This window comes from Dermacentor variabilis, chromosome 5 (assembly GCF_050947875.1).
Source record: "Dermacentor variabilis isolate Ectoservices chromosome 5, ASM5094787v1, whole genome shotgun sequence".
In the NCBI taxonomy this organism is placed as follows: Eukaryota; Metazoa; Arthropoda; class Arachnida; order Ixodida; family Ixodidae; genus Dermacentor; species Dermacentor variabilis.
The window spans coordinates 129,175,538-129,197,207 of record NC_134572.1 but is presented as its reverse complement, the minus strand read 5'-3'; the positions used below and the strand labels follow the sequence as shown (position 1 = coordinate 129,197,207).

Sequence of the window (21,670 nt, the reverse complement as noted above, 5' to 3'; positions counted from 1 at the left end):
TTGCTGTCTCTTTACGATCTATTTTGCTGAGCTGTGTGCTATGCTGAGCTGTGCTGTGCAACCTTTTCCCGTGAATTGCCAGCTTGCCATTGCCTGCATTCAGATACGAGTAATTGTCAGTAATTGGGGTACGGTTCTTAACAGTGACGTGTGGCTTTTGCTTGCAGCTGTTGGATGCTCAGGACATATTCCTAAAGCCCGAGAATCCTGTAGAAGACACAAGGCAGTGCATCCTGTGCCATGACATCGGGGACGGGGAGACCAATGGCCCTGCCAGGTAACAATTGTCCAGTCTCATGGCTCAGTTAATTAATTAATTAGTAACATCCTGCAAGGACAGCATTCTTGGGCAATCACTTTTGAGAATACAGTAGCCAACAGATTTTTTGGACTCCTAAAATTCGGACTTGCTGAATGCTCCAGACATCGTGAATGCACCGTCAGGGTTCCAATAGAGCTAATGCATTTTGGCGGCTGATTTTTCAGACAAATTTATGCCCGAAAGTTTGGTTTTCCGCACTGAATTTCTCGTTCTGAGCCACGCTACCCAATCTTGGAGACCGATATGTTGTATTTTCCGCTGGCCTGGCCAGGCTTGGCTTCCAGTGGCCTGCTCTATAGCCTCCATCATATGGAGGCGCACGCTATCAATTGAGAGAGCGCACCATCCTCCTGTATCTTTTTGTGTGTTTGTGCGGCTTTGGATTTCTGTGATCGACGCCACCTCCTGTGCCTTGAGAGCATGTATGCCTTGTTGGCAGGGTGGGAAGACGTGGCATGGGATCCAGGGCTACATTATGAATAAGAAGCAAGTAAAGAAAGATCTGTTTTTGTTTTTCAGGTTTTTCGATGCTGTTAGCAATCATGAGCTCAGTCAGTTAGCAACCATGAGCTCAGTCAGGCAGGAAGTCAGTATGTTGGAATTGCAACCTTATAATTATCCTTGATGATCCCAGCAATGAATGACATGTCTCCTTTCTAGTACTTTCAAGTAGATGCTGAGAGTCCCATGCCATAAAATTTTAGTTCTGGAAGCACTGAGAAGCATTGTTGATCGGTATAATCGCTTTAAACGAGCAGCGGCTCTGTTTTACGTTTAGTGGAGTTGGGAAAAAAGCTGTGAGATGAGGTCTGTCTGTGAATACACTAACTACAAAGGAAAGGCTGACTGATTTTTAGGACTGTTATCTGTCATCCTTGTTCGACTCGTTTTGTCTTTAGCATCCCTTTAACGGCAATTGTGTCGTGTGCCTTCTTGCAGGTTGCTGAACCTGGATGTAGACCTGTGGGTGCACCTAAACTGTGCCCTGTGGTCGCAAGAAGTGTACGAGACGTGTGACGGAGCCCTGATGAACGTGGCCTCTGCCTGCCGCCGGGCGCTGCTGGTCACTTGCAGTCGGTGCCATCGCACGGGTGCTTCACTGCACTGCTTCCGAATGCGCTGCCCCGCCGCCTATCACTTCCCCTGTGCCACCCACGATGGTTGCTCCTTCTACAAGGACAAGGTGCGCTTTCTCCCTTTTGCGGCAGTCATTTCGCCTTCCACGATTCATTCGCTGTGCGTGGATTAGCAGACTTTCTTGCTTGAGTCATATTTTAGCTTCTTCTCTAGTGCTGCATGGTTGTACATTGACGTTTGGTTTCTGCCGCAGACCATCCTCTGTCCTCAGCACACACCTCGTGTCCCAAACCTTGAGAATGTTCTTGAGTCGGTGGCCGTGTTCCGCAGGGTGTACATAAGTCGCGACGAGCACAAGCAAGTTGCAAGGTAAGTTCTTGCTTCCCTGTCCCATCTGTAGTGACGCACTTTGTCGTGGGGCTAAAATTCACTTTGTAGAAGGATGAGCACAGCAGTTTGTGTTCATTTTTGTTGTCTCCAGTCATCCTAAGCAGGTGCCCGACCTGTTTTTGCACTAACAGTCTGTGTGCATTGTTTGTATACTGTAGTATGATAGAATTTAAAGAAACAGCAGTTGACAGCCAAGGCACACGGACCGCGCGAGGTTGTTACTCTGCCAGCCAATCACAGATGCAGACAAAACTGTTGTCATGCGGCCATTTCAACACGGTGTCATACTTGATACCTCCGGAGCGTCTGCTGTTTTTGAAGAGTCTTTTCATCGGCGGAAGCGATGAGGTGTGCAACAGACATAAACAAAGTGTATAGAGTCTGAGTATTTCACTCTTCAAAAGTCTGCGGTGCAGTTCGTTACACTGCTGATACCGTTTTACTCATCAAACTTCACTGCCAATTGAAGTGAAACTTTGCAATAAATAGTTGCCAATAAATAGTTGCAGTGAAGCGAGCGTTTTGTTTTAGTTCAATAAAGAATTAGGCTTTCACCGTTCTACTGTAATATACAAGCGAAAACATACAAAATTATGCGCTTATCATTTTATTTTTATGCTTACCGCCTTATTTAGATAACAAGCAAAGTTTCAAGTACGAACTATTTGCAGCCTCGCAGAGGAACAGTGGCTGGCGGTCATGAGGGCTTGGGCGGGGCTTCACTGCAGACTTGAGTTGTGTCCAACTATAGCTAATTTTCTGCGCTGTCATACTTATTGTTTTCTTTAAATCTTTGTGTTAAGGAACTCACAACAGGCCAGGACATGTGAGACGTTGATGGGAATAAACTGATTGTGATTTATAGTGATAGAATCCAGCATGCTGTTCGCTATTTAAATAGAAATTATAATTTTAAATTGGCAAAGAAAGTCTTAAAAACCAGTAAGCCTCATGGGGAAGTCTTGTAGTATACGAGATTGCTTTTCATAAATTGGTTCTTATTAAGTTAACCATACTTCTTACTTAAAATTGGAGTGCATTGCTAAAAAAGGGGCCCACTAACAAGCAGTGCTGCCTTCATGGTAACGAGTGGAGCAGTAGAGCAGGCAGAGCTATTCAATGTATCGCGGCACTTATGAGGGCTGTTGTACGCATGCAAGTTTGCAAATTAGTACCCTGAGTTCTGTGGCCTCTGTAGGGTACAAAATGCCATTAGCGAATTGTGCCCGGAATACGTGCCGGCACCGCAATAGTAGCACCACTGGCATATCCTATTCCTTAGCTTGGCTTGGCTAAAGAAAAGCCTGGCGCATGCGGCATGGCCTTCGAGATTAGTTTGTGTTACTTGGGGGGAGCCGTTCTTGGGGCATACATTCGAGTACCGCCTATTAATAAGAATATTTCAGCGCTTCATAAAACATCAACTGCAGAAACATTGGCTTGATAAACAAAATACAGTAGAACCTCGTTCATACCTTTTGTGAAAAGCCGCGAGAAAAAACATACTAATTGGGAAGACGTGTGATCCGAAGTAACTAAAAAATTTGACAGACTCCACTACTGTTGACATCTACGTAATGCGAAGTGTGCGGATCGTTGCGGCACAAGACCCCTTCATGCCTTGAGCTGATGGTGCTCCGGTGGCACGAGACGCATTTTGTTGTTTTCCTATTCCGTGGTGTATTGAGAGGGCGACGGGAAACCAAAACAAATTCGAACAGGCGGGCGATGCCGGATGCCGTCGAAGCAAAATGTGATGCCCACATTGCACTGCCTGCAGCAGGGAACGGCGGTGCGTTTGGATTATCGCCGCCTACTAAAAGTGCGCAGTACACTACCAATGGCACCACGCACCACGCACAGTAAAACAGATAGGTGAAGATGCTTATCGCAATACGTTTGGTGGGGATAGCTGTGAATGCAGCATGCGACGACCCGAGCGGAGGTCTGCGGATACTGGAATAAGAAACTGTGCGTGCCGTCGGTTTCATGTGAAGTGGGCGGCTATATACTGTTGTCAATCGCGTGCGCCTCGCGCCTTTTCTTGTTCACATGGGATCTAGCAGATGGAAAACGTATATGATCGCAGCCTGCAGCAGGGAACAGCGATGTGTTTCGGTTATCGCACATTAAAAGCGTGCGCTACGCTTTGAACAGTACCATGCGCTGTGAAACGGATAGTCAGAGGTGCGTATCTCAATAGAATTGGTGGTGATAGCTGTGAGTGCTATGTGCGACGACCCCGAAGAAGATTTGCTGGTACCGAAATGAGAACCTGAATGGGTGAGACAGGCGGACGAGTAATGCGGTGAAGCCGCTGCAGCAGGTAGCTATATGCTGTTCTTGATCACGCACGCTTCGCGCATTTTCTTGTTTACATGGGTTCTAACAGCCGGAAAACGTTGCATACAATCGCACTTTGGCGACATACTGAATGTTGCAACTGACAAATTGTGTTTTCCGGGAACGTATGAACCGGTAAAAAACGAGCTTAACCCTATTGGGTCATTTTCTTTTTCTCATTTGCGAACATTAGCGCTGGGAAAACGTACATAGTGGGATCGTATCAACGAAGTTCTACTGTATGATTTCCTTACAGCTAGAGCTGTACTTGTTAACTGCTTCCCACCAATACTGCTGTATAATCCTTATCTTGTTCACCTATCACTGTTTCCAGCTACATCCTCATTGCAGACATGAAAATTCTACTAAAAAAGGTTCCACGGCGTTTTCTGCATCACCACTGCATAATTTTACACTCAAAGCAGTAAGCTTTCTGCTGCGCTAAAAGAAATGGGTACCATCAAGATTAGTGGTTAGTCCCTTTAAGTATCCATACAAATACCATCTCTGTTGGCATTGCACACTGCTACCGATGGTTGCAGAATGGTTTGAGGGATTGGCTTTTGTTGTGGAGTCTCTGGTCTTTAATAATGTCAGTTCCTGCTCGGTGGCCTTTGCAGTTGTAATCGGGCTCACTGGAAACAATGTAAATGTTGTCGTCTGGCTTCTGGTTTTATAAGCAGGACCATGTTTTATGATGCTGTTTGTTGTACACACCGCTCAGTGTGCAATTTTTGAGCGATTCCAAAAGGGGGAAGCTTCGGTGGAGATGTGCGAGTGTGTTTGGAAAAACTTGCCGCCTCTCCGCAACCTTGTAGTCCTGCCTTAAACTGCTCTTCGACCACCACACCTGGTGCAACAGTACCCCTTTCGGTGAAGAAACATGGAGGGCCTCTGGTTTATTAACTGACATTCGACCTGATTTTTCATAGTGCTTTGTAGTATGTGCTGTGGTGAGTTGCGGGTGACTGCTTGACTTTTGACCGAGTTTGTGTTGTCTGCATCGCAGCATGTTTCACAAGGGGGAGCAGAATCTCCTGCGAGTGGGCAGCCTCATCTTCTTGAGCATCGGACAGCTGTTGCCGCACCAGCTGCAGAACTTCCATACACAGAATTGCCTATACCCTGTAAGTGATGCTTGCCTTCTGCTCAGTTCTAGTTTGGCTTGTATAAGTGACAAACAGCAATGTACCTTTCGCAGATTTTTCATTTAAAGGCCAACTGCAATGAAATTTCACTCTGTCTAAATTGGTCATGATTGAATAACTTTCATATTACCATATTTACACAATTGTAAGTCGACTCGATGTAAGTCGACCCCCCCATATTGCGTGACAGGAAAAAAAAAAAAGAAAGAGTGTACCCAAGGGCGCATTCAATAACGAAAATTTATTAGTAGCTGACATGGTCACTGGACTACTCGTCTTCACTAGTGCTGCCATCGCCATAGCTGCTACGGTCCCACAGCGCGTCGTCGTCAAGCGAAATTCCACATTTGGCAAACGACATCTTGTGGAGCAGCAGCCCATGCCGAATGCACCCAACCACATGCAGCCGTCAGGGAGGCTCTTTTGACAGGTCCGGTTGGCGTAATTTCACGGTCTTCTGCCGCCAGCCACTCGTTGTACTCACAGCGGAGCAGGTCCTTAAAAGGCGAAGGTCCGGGCTTGTTTCATGACTATGTCGTACTTCACTGGCAGGGACCGATCACTCATTTCAGCAGCGTACGCCGCGAGCTTAGCCTACAGCTCCGGAAAGCGTCCAGACTTTGGCACGTGGGAAATTTTTCACTTGCCGTCACAGATGAAAATTTCGCTTCGCTGCAGTTGCCACTCTTGCACCACCTGTTCAGAAACATTGAACTTGCAGTCCGCTGCGCAGTGATTTGTTTCTTCGACGTAAAGGTTGGCAGCCCTCTTGAACGCTGCTGTGGACGAGTGCCAAATGATTAGTGGACTGGAGCACTCATGACGACTGAGGAAGCATAGAAGTAGCACATAGCCGGCAGTCAAGTGGAATGCGTCAAACCAATGCCTTTCGTCAAACTATAGAGAAAGCTAAGCGCAACAGGGAAAGTGAAGCCCACGATACTCCCCGCCAGCGCCACCGTTTTGAGAGTGCCGCTGCGAATGGGAACAGCGGCGCTTCCATCAACTATCGGCCCCCCCATAAGTGTTGCGTGCACTCATGCGTGCACTGTAAAACTCTAGAAAATGTTGAAAAACCCTTCCGAAAAGCGAACAAACACGCGGGATAGCGAAAAGCTATGGGTAGAGCCATAGAGCAAACATAAAATTGTAACTACTTTGTAGCTCCAATTGGTCTCGCTTTTTTGGCGGTGCCATGTTTTGGTTTCGATTGTAAGTCAGATTTTGAAATTTTAATAAAGTGGTCGACTTACAATCGTGTAAATACGGTAGTAGCCCTTAGACAGCACCTAAGCAGACTAAAGCGTGTGCCTGGCGGTTTGTGGATACGACCTAGTAGTTGCAGCATGTCACCTTCGAGATTTTTCACCGCATCGTGGGCAGCCATGGGTGGCGCCTAAGTTCCAAGGTCATGCCAAAGAGCCACTTGTTCCGAGTCCTGCATTACTTCCAGCAAACGGCGATGCTGTCTTTTTTTTTTTTTTTTTTCCAGTTTCGGTATCAAAAACGTGAACTTCCTAGCACATCCATTCGCACCGTAGAACCTCGTTGATACGATTCTGTTATGTACGAATTTCTGGCGCCAACATATGTGATCACGACAAAAATTGACCCAGTTGAGTTACAGTAAGCTCCCTTTAAGGAAAGCTCGAAGGAACCATGAAAATCTAGTTTGTTATATCCATTAGCAAGACAATTTCACTTCGTTAAAACAAGGTTCTTTATACAGTCGAACCCGGCTATATCGAACTTGCAGAAAGATGCCTATCAGTTCGATATAGAGCATAATTCGATATAAGCCTTCTAAATAATTGGATGTCATAAAAGCACATACCATTTATAAACTCACATTATTGATGGAATTAGCTTAGTTTTGCGTGAAATAGATTTGCTTTTTTTTTCTGCTTGGGCAATTACGCTGCCAGCGACGCATGCACTTCTATACATTGTCTAAGGAGTCGGAGCAGCTGAGGCCGCAACCTTCCGCATTCGCACAAGAGCACCGGACTAGTGCGAGCACACCAATCACTTCGGAGGACGTGGGCAAAGGACCGTCGTTGCTTTCCTCATTGTGCCCACTTTCACTTGTGCTCTGTACGATGTCGGCAAGGTAGTCTTCGTCTTTGGGCTCTCCCGTGGTCGCAACACCATCATCTGCACTCACAAATTCGTCAACCGTTGACCCCTCAATGACTTCCGGAAATTCTGACAGCTTGCTCCAAACTTCGGCAACACTGAGAACGGCTTCGTCGCATCATCAGAATTTTCAGTCACCACCGGCACGTGGAAGCCGGCATGTCTGAAGCAATTTCGGATGAAGCACTTGTACACGGCCGTGCATATGCGTCGGGTGCCATGGGCACCGGGTCATGAGTTTGTTTGCTTCAGCCCTAATCTCCCCTTTATTCTTCAAGATCGTGCTGAGAGTGCTCCTCGTAATCTTGCACGCTGCGGGGTCGCCTGACTTCTCATCCCGTTCGACCCGATTTATGATTTCAAGCTTCACAGCGAAAGGCAAATTCTGCTGCTTTATCACGGCAACACTGCAAGAGAAGGCCCACAAGGCGCAACCACAATGAACCAGAAAAGCAGCAAGACAACTGACACTTATGCCATCTTGCACGACAAGGGCACAAAAGCCTCTGAGTGGCTGTCTCAGCAAGCACTGCGGGCGGGCGAGGATCATTTTTTCAGAGGGGTGTCAATGGCTCACTCGACGCAGCACGGTCGCAGTAGGGAGAGTGGTTGGATGGAACCACGCCGCTGGGTTTCCTCACCACTGCGAGCGAAAGCCAACTTCTGGAGGCACTTTTGTGCCACTTGTCGTTCAATATATCAGGAGCCACTACTATTTTTGTTCGATGTAAGCGTAATTTTTGCTATGTATACTCATTGCGTCCATACCGTGCTCAGAAATTGTTCTACACACAGAATACCGTATTTACTCGCATAATGATCGCACCCCTGAATTTTGTCGCCAAAATTCAATTTTGTTTATTTCCCGTGTAATGATCGCACCCCGAACTTGCCGCAGCGATATGTTGTGTGCCAAGTCTAGCTAATATTGATCGCACTTACCATCTGTCGAATGCTACGCGAAACAACTCTTCAAGACAAACCAAGCGGTCTGCACGCACCAAACATTCTTAAGTAGATGCCTCATTTCATTACTTTCATCACTTTCCGCACTTCCATGACTAAAAGAAAAGCTGCAACCAAACTTGCCTTTATTACGTGTAGGCTTTATAATGGTTGTGGTCAACAGCAAAAAAGGCGCCTTTCGATTCGTCTCATCTGCACTCGTGGGCACGCAACAAATCGCAAGCGGCAACGATAGTAGCCACATTTGCACTGATACGTTAAAAGTGTACCTTATTCATACGCCAAAACTTGTAACACAGCTAAGATATTCACCCACCCTTAGCGGAAATGTGCCGTATTAGGATAGTAGTGAAGACAGATGCCGCAGTTTTCGCAGCATGCCGGCCATGTGTTTCGATGTCATTGGCAGCTAAGCGCGCCCATCTGTTTCTGTCCCCTCAAAGTGGACATGGCTATGTTATTGCCACAGACTTGCCGATATTAACAATATTTCATTACTGATACAGAAGAAACTGTTTCAATGCACGTAATGTACTCACGAGAAGAAGAAAAAAATCACGTTCAGCGCATTCGGCTTGCTGCGCCGGCCGCCATTTTTGTTTTGGTGTCCCGCAGCAAACGCAGGACGAAAAAAAATTTTTTTTCGTTTCGCGGGAAATTTAACCCGCGTAATGATCGCACCCCTGATTTTGCATCAATTTTTCTGACAAAAAATTGCGATCATTATGCGAGTAAATATGGTATTTCGATGTAAACGGGTTCGATATAGTCGGGTTCAACTGTACATGGATCTCTATGAGGACATTAAGAGGAATTTCATTTACTTTATTATAGTATCCATTATTTAATTCGATCCCATTTTGTTATAACGAATTGCAAGTGTATTTCTAACAAAATATTTTGCACATAGGCTGCTCTATATCTATTCTATCTGAAATGACGCTCGACACACTATTTCATTGTATTTGATGTTTAAATGTTTCATATCGCATTGTTAGCAGATTTGAGATGTTGTTTTAGCAATATTGGCACTAGGTCAGTTGCAGTACCTGTTTGAATGAGCTGTTTGATTGGAAGGTCCATGAATAGATTAGCTACTTGGAGCTTTTTGGCTTTCTCGGTAACACGTAGCCAGTTCTTGTTCCTCGTTGGCTGGTGAGACCTCTAACTTTCACTACAGTGCGCAGGCTTGGCGAACAAGGTATAGGCACTATGGCATCAGCTTTGTTTCGACAAATGCACTTCTGGATAGCTTAGCAGTATTCCCGCCCGATTCTGATGAATTTTTTTGTGGTCCCCATAACAATGGCAGCGTAGCGCTGTTAAGGGCTGCACCTTTACCATCATGCCCTCTTTTTTCTAGGTTGGGTACAAAGTAGTGCGCATCTATTGGAGCATGCACAAGCTGGGTGCACGGAGCCGCTACACGTGCAGCATTCACGACGTAGATGGCCAGCCACAGTTCCAGGTCAAGGTGTCGTACAAAGGCCAGGAGAAGGTGCTCACTCATCGCACACCCAAGGGTACGTGTGCTGCTCAGGTCCAGGGGCTGCGGTGTTCATCCAAGACAAAATAGGGGCTCGGAAGATTAAAACTTAATGCGAAAAGTTGAATGCTTGTTCTCACAAGAAAGATTTTGTTCCTCAAGAGAACAGCAGGGCTGTGAAGCTCTTGGATACCTTGTGCCATTATGGCTACTTTTAGGCCTGGTTAGTTGTCATAATTTTGGCTCCCTTATCATTAGGTTACTTCTTACTTTTGAATTTAGTACTGGATATCACACCGATATCACGAAATACCAGTGGTAATCGCATTGCATAAACTGTCACGCTTTGAGCTACCGTCGCGGACTGATTCTTCTGACATCAATAATTTGGACGTGCTTGATCATTTGGACAGTTCCGCGGCACGGCCACAGGCCCCACAGACTTAATGCATAAGGATAGCTGAAATTTCAGACATTGTACAGCACGTCGGGCGATAATTCGGATTTCGACCATATGGTCATGTGCTAATTGGCCACTGACTCAAGCAGAAATGGTGATATTTTCGTTTTGGTGCGTTGTCGGCCAAGTCACCGGCGCCTCCTCGAAACCGAAACTAGCGAAGCGTAGACGATCTAGTACTTGACGATCGCGCCCAAACCACAGGACAAGCCAACCAGTAAGTTGTAGAGGCCAGCATTACCTGAAATAGTAACGCTGGCGAAGGCTGCATTTGCAGCTTGCAGTACTTTATGTGCGTATTATGTTCTGCTCTTATGCAGCATTCATGGCCAGCTGATCCCGTCGATAATGCAAGTGGAGCATAGCTGTGATTACTGAAGAAGTGTAAAAAGCATGAAGACAAATAGCATAAAAGGGCATTGCTAGAACATCGCGGACACGGACTATTTAGGCCAAAGGCAAGGGTATATGCGCATAGCAACATGTTGACTAGCTTGGGTTGTATTCCCAGATTATCTCTTTCGAAAATACTTGTCACTGTCGCTGTGTTTCGCATGACTAGTACTGGATGCGTCAACGGGTGGCAGCGGTCACTGGTTGTTGTGAAGCTCAGCAGGGTTAAATGTTCCTTGTGTAGCAATTTGTTTGTACTACAGTGCAAAACAGGTAGACTGAAAGACTATATATCTATATAAATATTAGCGTTTTTCAAGACGTGCACCTTTAAGGTACAGTACTGGGATTTATGGCAGACATTTACAAGCACTATTTTGGACTTGATAAAGAAAACAAATTGGCTTTGGGCTTTTCATTTTTGTCCCAACTAAAAAGGAGCACAGTAGACAAGAACGAAATTCAATTCCTGTCCTATCCCCAAATTGTGCAGGTGTGTGGCAGAAAGTCCTCCAGCCCATCGAGAGCTTCCGCAGGGAGACACAGGCCATCAAGGTCTTCTCCAACTTCATCACGGGAGAAGACCTCTTTGGGCTGACAGAACCCGCAATTGTAAGGATCACTGAATCGGTAAGTTGCCATGCCATGTATGGCTCAACAGCTGGGGCGCGCATTTGTTTTAATTTCAGTGCAGAAAAGGCCTATGACAATACGAAAAGGACAGGGCCAGCCCAAAAGTTTTGGACGAACAGCGCCGTCCTTGTGTGCTTCTTTCCTGTCCCTGCCCGTCTCTCCCCCCCTCCCCCCATTTTTTTCCTTTCTTTTTCGTGCTGAAATTTCAACATGAATCGGGACACAACATGAATCGGCAAACAAGAGAAACCTCGGGCTGGTGCAAATGTTTGACAAGGGTGCTTGTCTTTGTCAGGGCAACAGCTCAGCTGACAAAGACTGTTGCCCTGAAAAGGACTTGCCCTGACAAGTCTCCTTGTAAAAACATTGTCTGAGGCTTTGTTTGTTCAGCCACTGTTGATAGCTTCAAGTCCCTATGTTCCTGCAGACCTCTGTCCCTCTTGAATTATGAATTTTGGAGGATAACGGACAGTTGCAAGGAAAGCAAATTTCAGACTTCCCTGGCTGGATTAACTGTGTTGCCAATAACATCAGCACGGCATAGAAGATTTCATTGTATTTTCCACACTTTGCATGCCTTTGTGCAGGAAATGTTCCTGAAAGGTTGCTAGGTTGAGTCTGTGCTCACTATTGAAAAGCAATGTGATCTTTATAACTAGTGCTGAGCTGATGCTCTAAAAATTGATGATGTCACAAGGAACCAGTGCAGGAATTTCAAGGCTCTGTCACCACTCGTCCTTCATTTTCATTCTTCCATTCTTTCTGGCTTGCCTAGCATTTCCTTGCTTTGCGCTATAAGCTATTATTTTTCTGGGTCACCAAAATTTTCTTTTCTTTTTCTTTTTTTCACTGTGTTTATAGTCACAATGCTTTCGTGCAAATATGATACTCAGAGTTTGCTGGTGCTGAGAGCTAGGGTTGCAAGTGCCTTCCACATGAGGCACTGGTAGCTGGAAGTCACATTGAGAACAAGGGGAATATTAGTTTGGCTCATCAGGAAATTGTTTAGTAAATAAGCACTGGCCTATCGAGAGAAAGGTTTCTCCACTCATCAGTAGTCAGAGTCCATAGGTCGGCTGCTAAGTGGACTCTTGCCCACACTCGCCAATACTTTCTCGGTATGTGCTCCCTTACACTCATGTGTACTCACACTCGCCAGCGCTCATTCAAATTCTTACTGACGCTCACTAACACTCGCTTGCATGCAGAGTCACTTCCATTGATGCTTACTGGCACCCTCTTGTACAAATTCTCACGTCCACTCACGCTCGCTGACAGTCACTCATACATACTAGGACCCACTAAAAATCAGCGTTGCTGACTTTCATTAGTACTCGCATTAAGCAGCGTTCACTCTTGTTTGTACTCACATCCACTTGCAGCCTTTGTGACTCACTAATGCTCCATCTCTGAGCTGTGAAAACAGTGTGGAGCCAGTGCGAGTCAGTGTACTTATGAGCGAGTATGTCGGCCTATGCCTAAGTCCCAACCTTCCTTCCTTCGTCAGCTTCCGGGTGTGGAGACGCTGAGTGATTACAACTTCCGGTATGGGCGGTCACCGCTGCTGGAGCTTCCACTGGCCATCAACCCAACAGGCTGTGCACGGTCAGAACCAAAGTTGCGCACCCATTTCAAGAGGTGAGTTCAGGAGCTTGCTTGCATAGCGAGGAGTTACCAGTGTGGGATAGTTAAATGAACGGATGAACAATAAATTTGTCAATGCAGTAAAACCTCACTGAACTGTACCCGCTTAAACAGTAGTTTCGTTTTAAAAGTAGTGAAGTCAAATCCCCGACTCGACGGCCATTGATCATGATGCATTTTGTGTCCGCATAAACAGGACCAACTTATTGCTTACGTATCGGTAAACACGTAGCATTTCCACTTTTTGTCACGCACGGCGGTGTGTCATCCCCACTGGGCAGCCCAGCAGAACAAGTCTTGGAGATCAGAACAACGGCCTCCATGCGCCCTGTTCATTTGCACTTGAAACCACATCAACATCATTTTGGTGCTGTGCCAGAGAGCGTTGTGGCATTGTGTGAGCTAGGACTTGCATCATGCCGAAGCTTGGATTAAAAAGACGCTGGATGCTCAGCATACACGAAAATTTAGACATCGTTCGTGCTATCGAACGTGACACGAAGAAGTCGGTGCTGGCACGCGACAGGGAGCTGCTGTTGACTATGGTGTGTGGCATTTGGAACGTGGAGAAGTTGCTCGGCAGCGCTGCTGCAACCACGAAGAGATGTCAGCTACGAGGTTTCACTTTTCGCCATTGTTGCCGAAGTGTTGACTAGCGACAGTGACGAGGACAACATGGAAAGCAACAACATGGGCGATTCAGGCCCGACAGTGGCTGAAGCTGCATGCTACGTCAGCCTCATGAATGCAGTCATTGCGACGAGAACAGCACCCCGCTGAAAAAGGCACCCTTCAGCAGCACCACCGCGCCCATGCACAGAGAATATGCAACGCCTACGAGGAATCTGCCATGAGAGTGTTTGCCAAGAAGAGGGGGCTGGGTGAAAAGCTGGCTCACAGCTTCAGTAAGTTTGAGACCGCTGTCGTCACTACTATGCCACTGCGCCATCAAATGAAACTAACAGACTTTTGTTGCACAAAGTGAATAAATGCTGCATGTTTTTGCGCTTTCATCTTGCACTCCGAGTTCCATTTTTGACAGGTAAGTGGGCGTGATCTCATGCTATTTCGGTTAAACAGTATCACCGTTTAGTACGTGCTTCTTCCGAGCTCCGGCTAACTACTGTTCGACGAGGTTTTCCTGTATTAATGTTTTACTGAACCAGTAATTTATTGTTTTCTATATGAATGTGTTCTCCATGGCCATTCCATAAGGAGAACAAGTCTTGCTTCTCCTTGATGTGGAATGACGTTTTGGCCTTGTAAGGTTGCTTTAGTGTGTTCAGTGGTTATGCTGTTGCACGGCTGAGCAAAAGTCTGCAACTTTGATCCTTGTGTGCCTCGGCCACACGGCAATAGGTGCAGAATGCGAAAGGAAATGCTCGCTTACCATGCTTTGGGTGCAAATGAAAACGTGTATGATGCAAGTCGCCTCCGAGATTTTTGGCAAGCTGCGGGAAATGGCTAGCAACGGCTAATCTTGGAGGTCCGGCCGAAGAGCTGCACATCCCTTGTCTTGTGTCACTTCTAGTGAGCAGTAACGGTGGCGGTTTTCCTTTTCAGGTTTTGGTATCAAAAACATCTACTTTTGTGAGCCTTTTGCAACGCATCCGACCTCAATGTAAAAATTTCAGATGCATTTCAAGTGCAAAACTTTGCACGAGGGCTGGTTTATGCCTGCATTATATGAAGCTAGACTTACTACGCGGCCCAAAATGTCTATGACGTTGGCTTTTAAAGGGAGTGTGCTGCACATGTTGCCACAGGTGTTCCCAGCCGTTTACGCTGCCGACCTGCCTTCCTCCTCCCCTCCCACAGGCCCCACACGATGCACACGAGCAACACGCTGCGGCTCTCACTGCAAACCCTCGGCGGTGGTGGCGGCGGCGGCAGCTGCTTGGAGGCCAGCTCCCCATACACCAAGCACTTTGTGCACCCCAAGTCGTCCCAGTATCGGCGAATGAAGATTGAGTGGCGCAACAACGTCTACCTGGCCCGCTCGGGCATCCAGGGCCTGGGTCTGTACGCTGCCCGCGACATCGAGTGTCACACCATGATCATCGAATACATCGGCCAGCTCATCCGCAACGAGATCGCCGAGCGTAACGAGGCCATCTACGAGGCGCAGGTTGGCACTGCTGCAGTATTTTTTTCTGTTGTGCCCCGTGTTACATCTGCACCTCTAGAAAAGTGTGATGCATACCTGCCAACTCTCCCTAATGTTCCACGATGGTTATGCATTCGGTCTTGTACTATTTAATGAATGGTTCATCAATTTTAATGAAAGATACATTTTGTTTGCAAAAGTTTTCACTCGTTGGTCTCCGACCATACTATTGGAAGTTTTTATGAAAGGACACCAGGGGTACCTACTTCGATCAAGTTTATTTAGAAAATATATGAAGCAGACAAAAACAGCTACAGTGAAGTGGCTGGAAAATTCACTGTTATCTGAAAACAGTCCATTGCTTGTCAGTTTGCGGTGTCCCTAGTTTCCAAAAGTAGTGAATTCATTTAGTAAAAGTCCTTAGACTAGCACCACTTTCGAGATATAGAAATATTTGCCTTAGAAGTTGCTGCTTTCTTGTCCTTGCAATCGTGTTTTTAATTTGCTACAAGGACTTTGCTGTTGCCCTTTGTTTCACACTATGATATGTGGCGTTCTTAAGCACTGATCATCTAAGCTTCACTGAAAAGCTGACCTTTCATTGTTGGAAGAATAAATGCTTCCTAGTACTGGAAACAGAGAAAGTCTGCGTGGAAGTGCTAGCAAAATGAAGAGGAGAAAAGTAGTGGCTTAACAAAACAGTTCAGTGGCCTGATCCAATAGTGCATTGTGCCAACGCTTAGGCCCTGGCTTATGGATAGGTGGGCCTGTGTAAATGTGCCTTCATTGCATGGGGCCAGGCACCACGCTGTGTTAAAGCTTCATAATTGGCCCGTGGCAATCATTGCATGATGCATAATTAGTTGGCGCTATAACTATGGAATAACATTTAAATTTGCATCATGGTGGTGCTGAAAGCAGAATCCGAATATAATGGCTGAGTGAGTTGCCAAAATGTGTTGATTCCAGCAAGTGCCTCTTTGTTGCCCAGTGAGACATTCTCATTAATGGTACTACAGGGAAACCTCAATATAGTGTCTGTGGATATAACAAATTATTGCATATAACGAAGCAAATATGAAGTGTTTCTTCCCAATATTAGCATATGATGGATACATGCTTATAACGAATGCCAAACATTACAAAAGTACTTTCGTGTTGGATCTGACTGCATATCACAGGAAAGTGAAAATTGCAGGGTGAAGGCCTCCTCGGGTTTTTGTCTAATGGCGCATCTCTCTCTCTCTTTACAGAATCGTGGCGTGTACATGTTCAGACTGGATGAAAATCGTGTGATTGATGCAACCCTGTCTGGTGGCCTTGCACGCTACATAAACCACTCGTGCAGCCCCAACTGTGTTGCTGAGCTCGTGCAGATCGACCGCGAGAACAAAATCCTCATCATCGCCAACCGCCGCATCACACGCGGTGAAGAGGTATGCAGGATTATGACCTCTTCGTTGCTTTTTTTCTTTATCCTCTTCTTCATTTGTTTTGTTTTTTCTCCACTTCACGCTGTCATGCGTGATAAAAACTACTGCCAACGGAAATGCATCATGGTGCATCACTTATCAACCCTATGCAGTGTGGTCCGCTGTTAAAGGGTGCACCTACCTATCCGGCAGTACGGCAAACATACCATGTTTACTCGTATAAGGCACGCACCCCCTGTTTGAATTGCAAAAATGTTGGGGCAAAAAAAGTTTCACGAAGCGTTGTGCGTATGCCTGCATGTTGGTTCTCCACAACCAACTACTATGTTGATTAGTTGTAGTCCGGCCAATGACGGCATCGTCATCACCATCACCATATCCCGCCAGATCACATGGCGCTTGTCGGAAGCCTTCTGGCAGATTGTTTAACTGCATAGCTGCACTGTGTGTTTGGAAGAATTCTGCTGGGGACGACAACAAATCAATCAATCGTTCGCTGAGGCCTTCAAGCTCCAGCTGATTTGATGAAATATGTGTGCTTTGGGAAGGCACTGATGAGGCGAGCTCATCAAACGATGAGGGCAGGGGAAGGGAGGCGCATGACTGAATAAGACTGTTCATATTCAGTCGCCAGTGGTTGCATGATTATACATAACAGTTTGAGCGCAGTTCGAGGCTTTAGTGAGTAGCCTTCTTTGTGTATGGCTTACACTCTGTGAAAAATAATTAAATACAGTGTGGGCCTTATGCAAGGAAGTGCAGTGACTAGAGCATTTCTTCACCTATATTGGAAAGGTATGGCTGATGCAGTTGAACCCGAATATATTGAACCCACATATAACGAATTATTCGGTGTATCGAACAGCTGTGAAATCCCCCTGAAAATTTTTAAATAACATTTTTAATTTATACATCACATTACCTATATATCGAACTTCTTGTGGTCCCCTTCAGATTTGATATATCCGGCCTTGGGGTGTATGATCTATATCGGGCACATTTATGAATATTTAAAAAAATACTGTAATGGTTCGATTAAGGCCTGCGCTTTATTTTTATTTCTTTTCAGAATTTTTGCAGGATGCAGGCCTTGCACGAGGCAGGCTTGTGGCTGCTCACTGCAGCCTCGAACTGAGCTCAAACTGCTATTTAGAATAAAGCAACCACTGGCGACTGAATAAGAACACATCCGCAGTCGGCGACAGATTTTGAGAACCCGGACAATGCCATGAAAATGTCTACATAACTAGGCAGTCAGCCATGTTGCAGCTAACTGGGGCTAGTGGTCGTGCCATGGCGATGGCCAAAACATCAGTCAGTGACTGTTACCGTCTCGGACAGTATCTTACACAGAAAAAAAAAACTTATATTAGCACATACAAATAAATCCCACTTCCTGGTGTGAATCCACAACTCCTACAGTTGTTAAGGCGGCACCAAGTTCTATCAACGGCTCATTGATGATGACAATAATCAGTCGCACTTGATTTGCGTTGGTGTGGTGGAAAATACGGCCTCACCCGCTAAAGTTTATTATACATGTGTCGCAGGGCACATTCTTGGTCACACTCTAGCTCTATTGCCATTGCATTTTTTGTTTTTGATTGGCTCATACGCACAATCTTTGGAAGGGAGCCAATTGTGGTCGAGAAATTTGATCCTGATCGAACTCGATTGCAGTCTCAAATGCACAGTGTGACACCTGTATTACAGTTGCTACGATTGACACTGCCGTCTAAAAATCTTCATCACCAAAAATATGGCAATGCCGCCTTATGGAAACAGTTACTGAATCTATCAGCCCCTTATAAGGGTAAGGTGGGGGGGTGACTTGGAGCCAGAGCATGCTGAGAAAAAAATCTCGCCTTATGTTCGAGTAAATGCAGTACTTGAAATTGCATGATGGCCGAGGCGTCAGGTGAGATTCACGTTCAACCATTGCACAGCCCAATGTACGATGCGGGTCATCTTGAAGTGCAGAATTCAGATGCTGTAGTACGTGAGAGCTAAGCTGCATGATATGCAGTTTAGGCTTTTATGTTCACAATCAGTTTGAAGCTTTGTTGGCATTATGCTCACAAGCGAGCATACACTGTTTTGTCCGGTAAGTACGCACAAAAGCTTGGTAGGCGTTCGTGGTTGTTGCTGGCTCATCGCCCACAAACCGAGCAGGAGGATACGATGACAGAGCGAGAAAAAACAAGAAGGGCTAGTAATTTAAGATAAGGTCAAAATGACTAACTTTTTAAGACGAGAGCAGTATTATTTACAGTGTTTATTATGAATTAATGTAAAACAATTGTGTTTTTTTTTGTTTTCAGCTGACCTATGATTACAAGTTCGACTACGAAGATGACGGGCACAAGATCCCATGCCTCTGCGGTACTTCGAATTGTCGCAAATGGATGAACTAATCGTGAAGACATTGATTTGTGGACAGAGCGTTTTCACTCTTTTTATTTACACCACAGACTGTTGTACTCGCAGTGTAGATGGCTCCTTGTTTATTAGTCTGTGCATGGCTCTTTATTGCCATTGCAGTGGGCATTGGACACTGTATATGTTGATGTTATTTTTTGTGTACAGTCTTCTTTTTTGTTATTGTTTTCCTTGTGTTATTTACACTTATGTTAATGCCAATTGATGCATGTATGCCACTGGTAAGGACTTCAAAAAGATTGCCAGACATCTCGTTGTTTTTCTTTGTCTCTTTATTGTTTTATTTCTTTATTCTAGCGCCCATGTAAATTTTATAAATAGTGACTTGCACCCATCTTAATGACTCACAATGGTCCCATTTGATAGTGTACAAGTGTATGACATGTGCTGCGACATTATTGTCTGTATTGTTGTAATTTGCGCCTCCTTGACCTGTGCTATGTACTATAATGGAGCAGTCAAGAAATCTGTAGTGCAATATATGTTTATAAAATGAACACTTGGATGTACAGTTATTGCACACGGCTTTCTCCTTGGCATGGTTTTAATTGCGGCACTGTTCAGGAAGTGCTTCTTTTTTTATTTCATTCTTTCAACTTCCCCTTTTCCTCCACCATTTGAAAGTGTTGCACTCGGGTAAGATCAGGGGTAGTGGTACGCAGGCCTATTATGTTACACATTGAACGTTCAACGTCTGTCTTGCTTTCTGCACTCTTGTTGACAGCAGGTGACCTGAAACGCTTACTTTTGGAGATGTAATTGGGGTCATCTTACGAGTTTCATTTCACAACTGCTGCCTCAAAGGATGCCGGTAGTTGTAGTTCATGGCAGGCCGTAGGGCAGCTATGCATGCAGATAGTCTTCCTTGTTTGTTTTGTATCTCTCTTGCAGCAAACTGGCTCAGGATGCAGGGAATTAACAGCAGACCCTTTTACTAATTTGCAAGGTATGTTTCCCCGCATGTGCATATGGCCAAACAATGGCAGCACCGGTCGTGGTTTAAACGGAGTGCTAGCCACACATGCCGGGGTTTGTCTCTCGTGCACAAATTCGCCACGAGAGCCTCATACATATATATATATATATTCTCTCTGTCATAAGTGAGACTAACTGCCGCACAGGAAAGTTAGCTATGCAATTATGAAAAGGGTTCAACGAGATTAGTTTGGTGGGAAAATCCACCGTTTGCGTTCTCCTTGGCATTCCCCTCAACTACAGCGGGAAAGTCGCATGGATGACGGGTGAGATTGGTCTGTTCTGTCATGCACCGATTGGCCAAGCCAGCGGCAGTGGACACAACAAATTAAGGTTGCGATGGTCTCACTTACCGTCATCATCATTGTTGAATGACGCAATGACGAATGACACAGCATCACTGTTGAATGACGTAACCTTGACGCGAAGTGACTTGAAGTGTCATGATGGCCGAAGGAATTGGAGCCAACCATTGGTGCAGTAACACTGCCTTTATATTTTCATTATTTTTGCAGGCAGCCCAAATGGAATGAGATATAATAGAATCTAGTTTTTAAAAGCCTGCCTCATTGGAGTTAGAAATGCATTTTATACATTATATTTTCATGCATGTTGAAAGCATGGGAAAAAAATAGGGGTGTGAATACTCAGTAGTAAATTTTGAATCAAATACAAGAAAATTTAACGCAAACATGTATGCTTACAAATTTTGTGAAATAGACATGCTCAAAGGGCTACTCGCGTTACATAACAAGAATGTCGCTAGCTGTGAGTAACTTGGTTACCTTGGAATCCAGATGTATATACTCTAGGGAACACCAAGTTATTATGACAGCACTGATAACTCTGTCCATATATGAAGGTGCGGAAAATATTTTTCCTTGATGGAATTTCAGTCGAATGGAATTAAGTGCTTTTGTTACCTCTGAAGCTGAAGAAATAGCAAAGTTGTCCTAAACACCAATGAGGCTTATAGTTTGATAGTAAGTCATACTGTGCTTAATGACAACCTTCTATTGTTTAGAAAATTTCCCTTTCCAGCTTTCTTCCAGGAAACGAGGGATTTTGCAACTTTATGGCAGGTGGTTTCTTTGGGTTACCAGCTAGTGTTAAGGCCAACTGTGCGACAGAAGAAAAGTAGGGAATCCAGATCACGTCACTTGGCGCCGCACACGTTCACCGCAGTTGGCGCTGACTGTAAAAAGTTTACAAATTGGCAGGCCCATGGCTAATATGTTCCTTGAAAGAGCGTAGGTTAGGGCGTGTTGGTATTCTGTAACTTTCGTGCGCTAAAAAGCGCACGAAAACGGACGAGAGACAGAGGCAAGACGCGGACACAGCGCTTGCCTCTGTCTCTCTGTCCCTTTTCGTACGCTAAAAGCCTCAGTTATCTAATATGTTCCTACGGGATGCTCATCAGTGATCGGTCGCAAGATGACGAGTACAGGTTACACTGATGGTGTGTTCGGGTTCGCAGGCTGGCAGCTACTGTAGGCACGCATGCCAAGTTCATCTGCATGCTCGCATCTGGGCAGTTGGCTCTGAAATGAGCGAATCTCTGATTGTGAAAACTGAACTTGTGTATCCGATATGATCAACGGACCTTCCGGTGGCTAATCGGCCCGATCTTCGCACATGCTTCCATGCTTTTCATACGTGCTGCTTTTGTTGTTCCCTCTGTTCGCATAGCGTTAATAATTTCGATCGGTCCAACGTTG

At 45.5% G+C, this 21,670-nt stretch overlaps 1 protein-coding gene across 1 annotated transcript in view; it reads left to right on the top strand.

Moving 5' to 3' along the window:
* Nucleotides 1–19,488, top strand: part of LOC142583153 (uncharacterized) — a 249,991-nt gene extending 230,503 nt beyond the window's left edge. The window contains exons 67-76 of the mRNA XM_075693498.1: nucleotides 168–277; nucleotides 1,262–1,505; nucleotides 1,653–1,768; nucleotides 5,142–5,259; nucleotides 9,746–9,905; nucleotides 11,215–11,351; nucleotides 12,862–12,992; nucleotides 14,817–15,126; nucleotides 16,359–16,541; nucleotides 18,860–19,488. Of these exons, the coding sequence (XP_075549613.1) occupies nucleotides 168–277; nucleotides 1,262–1,505; nucleotides 1,653–1,768; nucleotides 5,142–5,259; nucleotides 9,746–9,905; nucleotides 11,215–11,351; nucleotides 12,862–12,992; nucleotides 14,817–15,126; nucleotides 16,359–16,541; nucleotides 18,860–18,952 (1,602 nt within the window). The 3' untranslated portion in view covers nucleotides 18,953–19,488. The remainder of the gene's footprint in view (nucleotides 1–167; nucleotides 278–1,261; nucleotides 1,506–1,652; nucleotides 1,769–5,141; nucleotides 5,260–9,745; nucleotides 9,906–11,214; nucleotides 11,352–12,861; nucleotides 12,993–14,816; nucleotides 15,127–16,358; nucleotides 16,542–18,859) is intronic.
* Nucleotides 19,489–21,670: the final 2,182 nt, after the last annotated feature.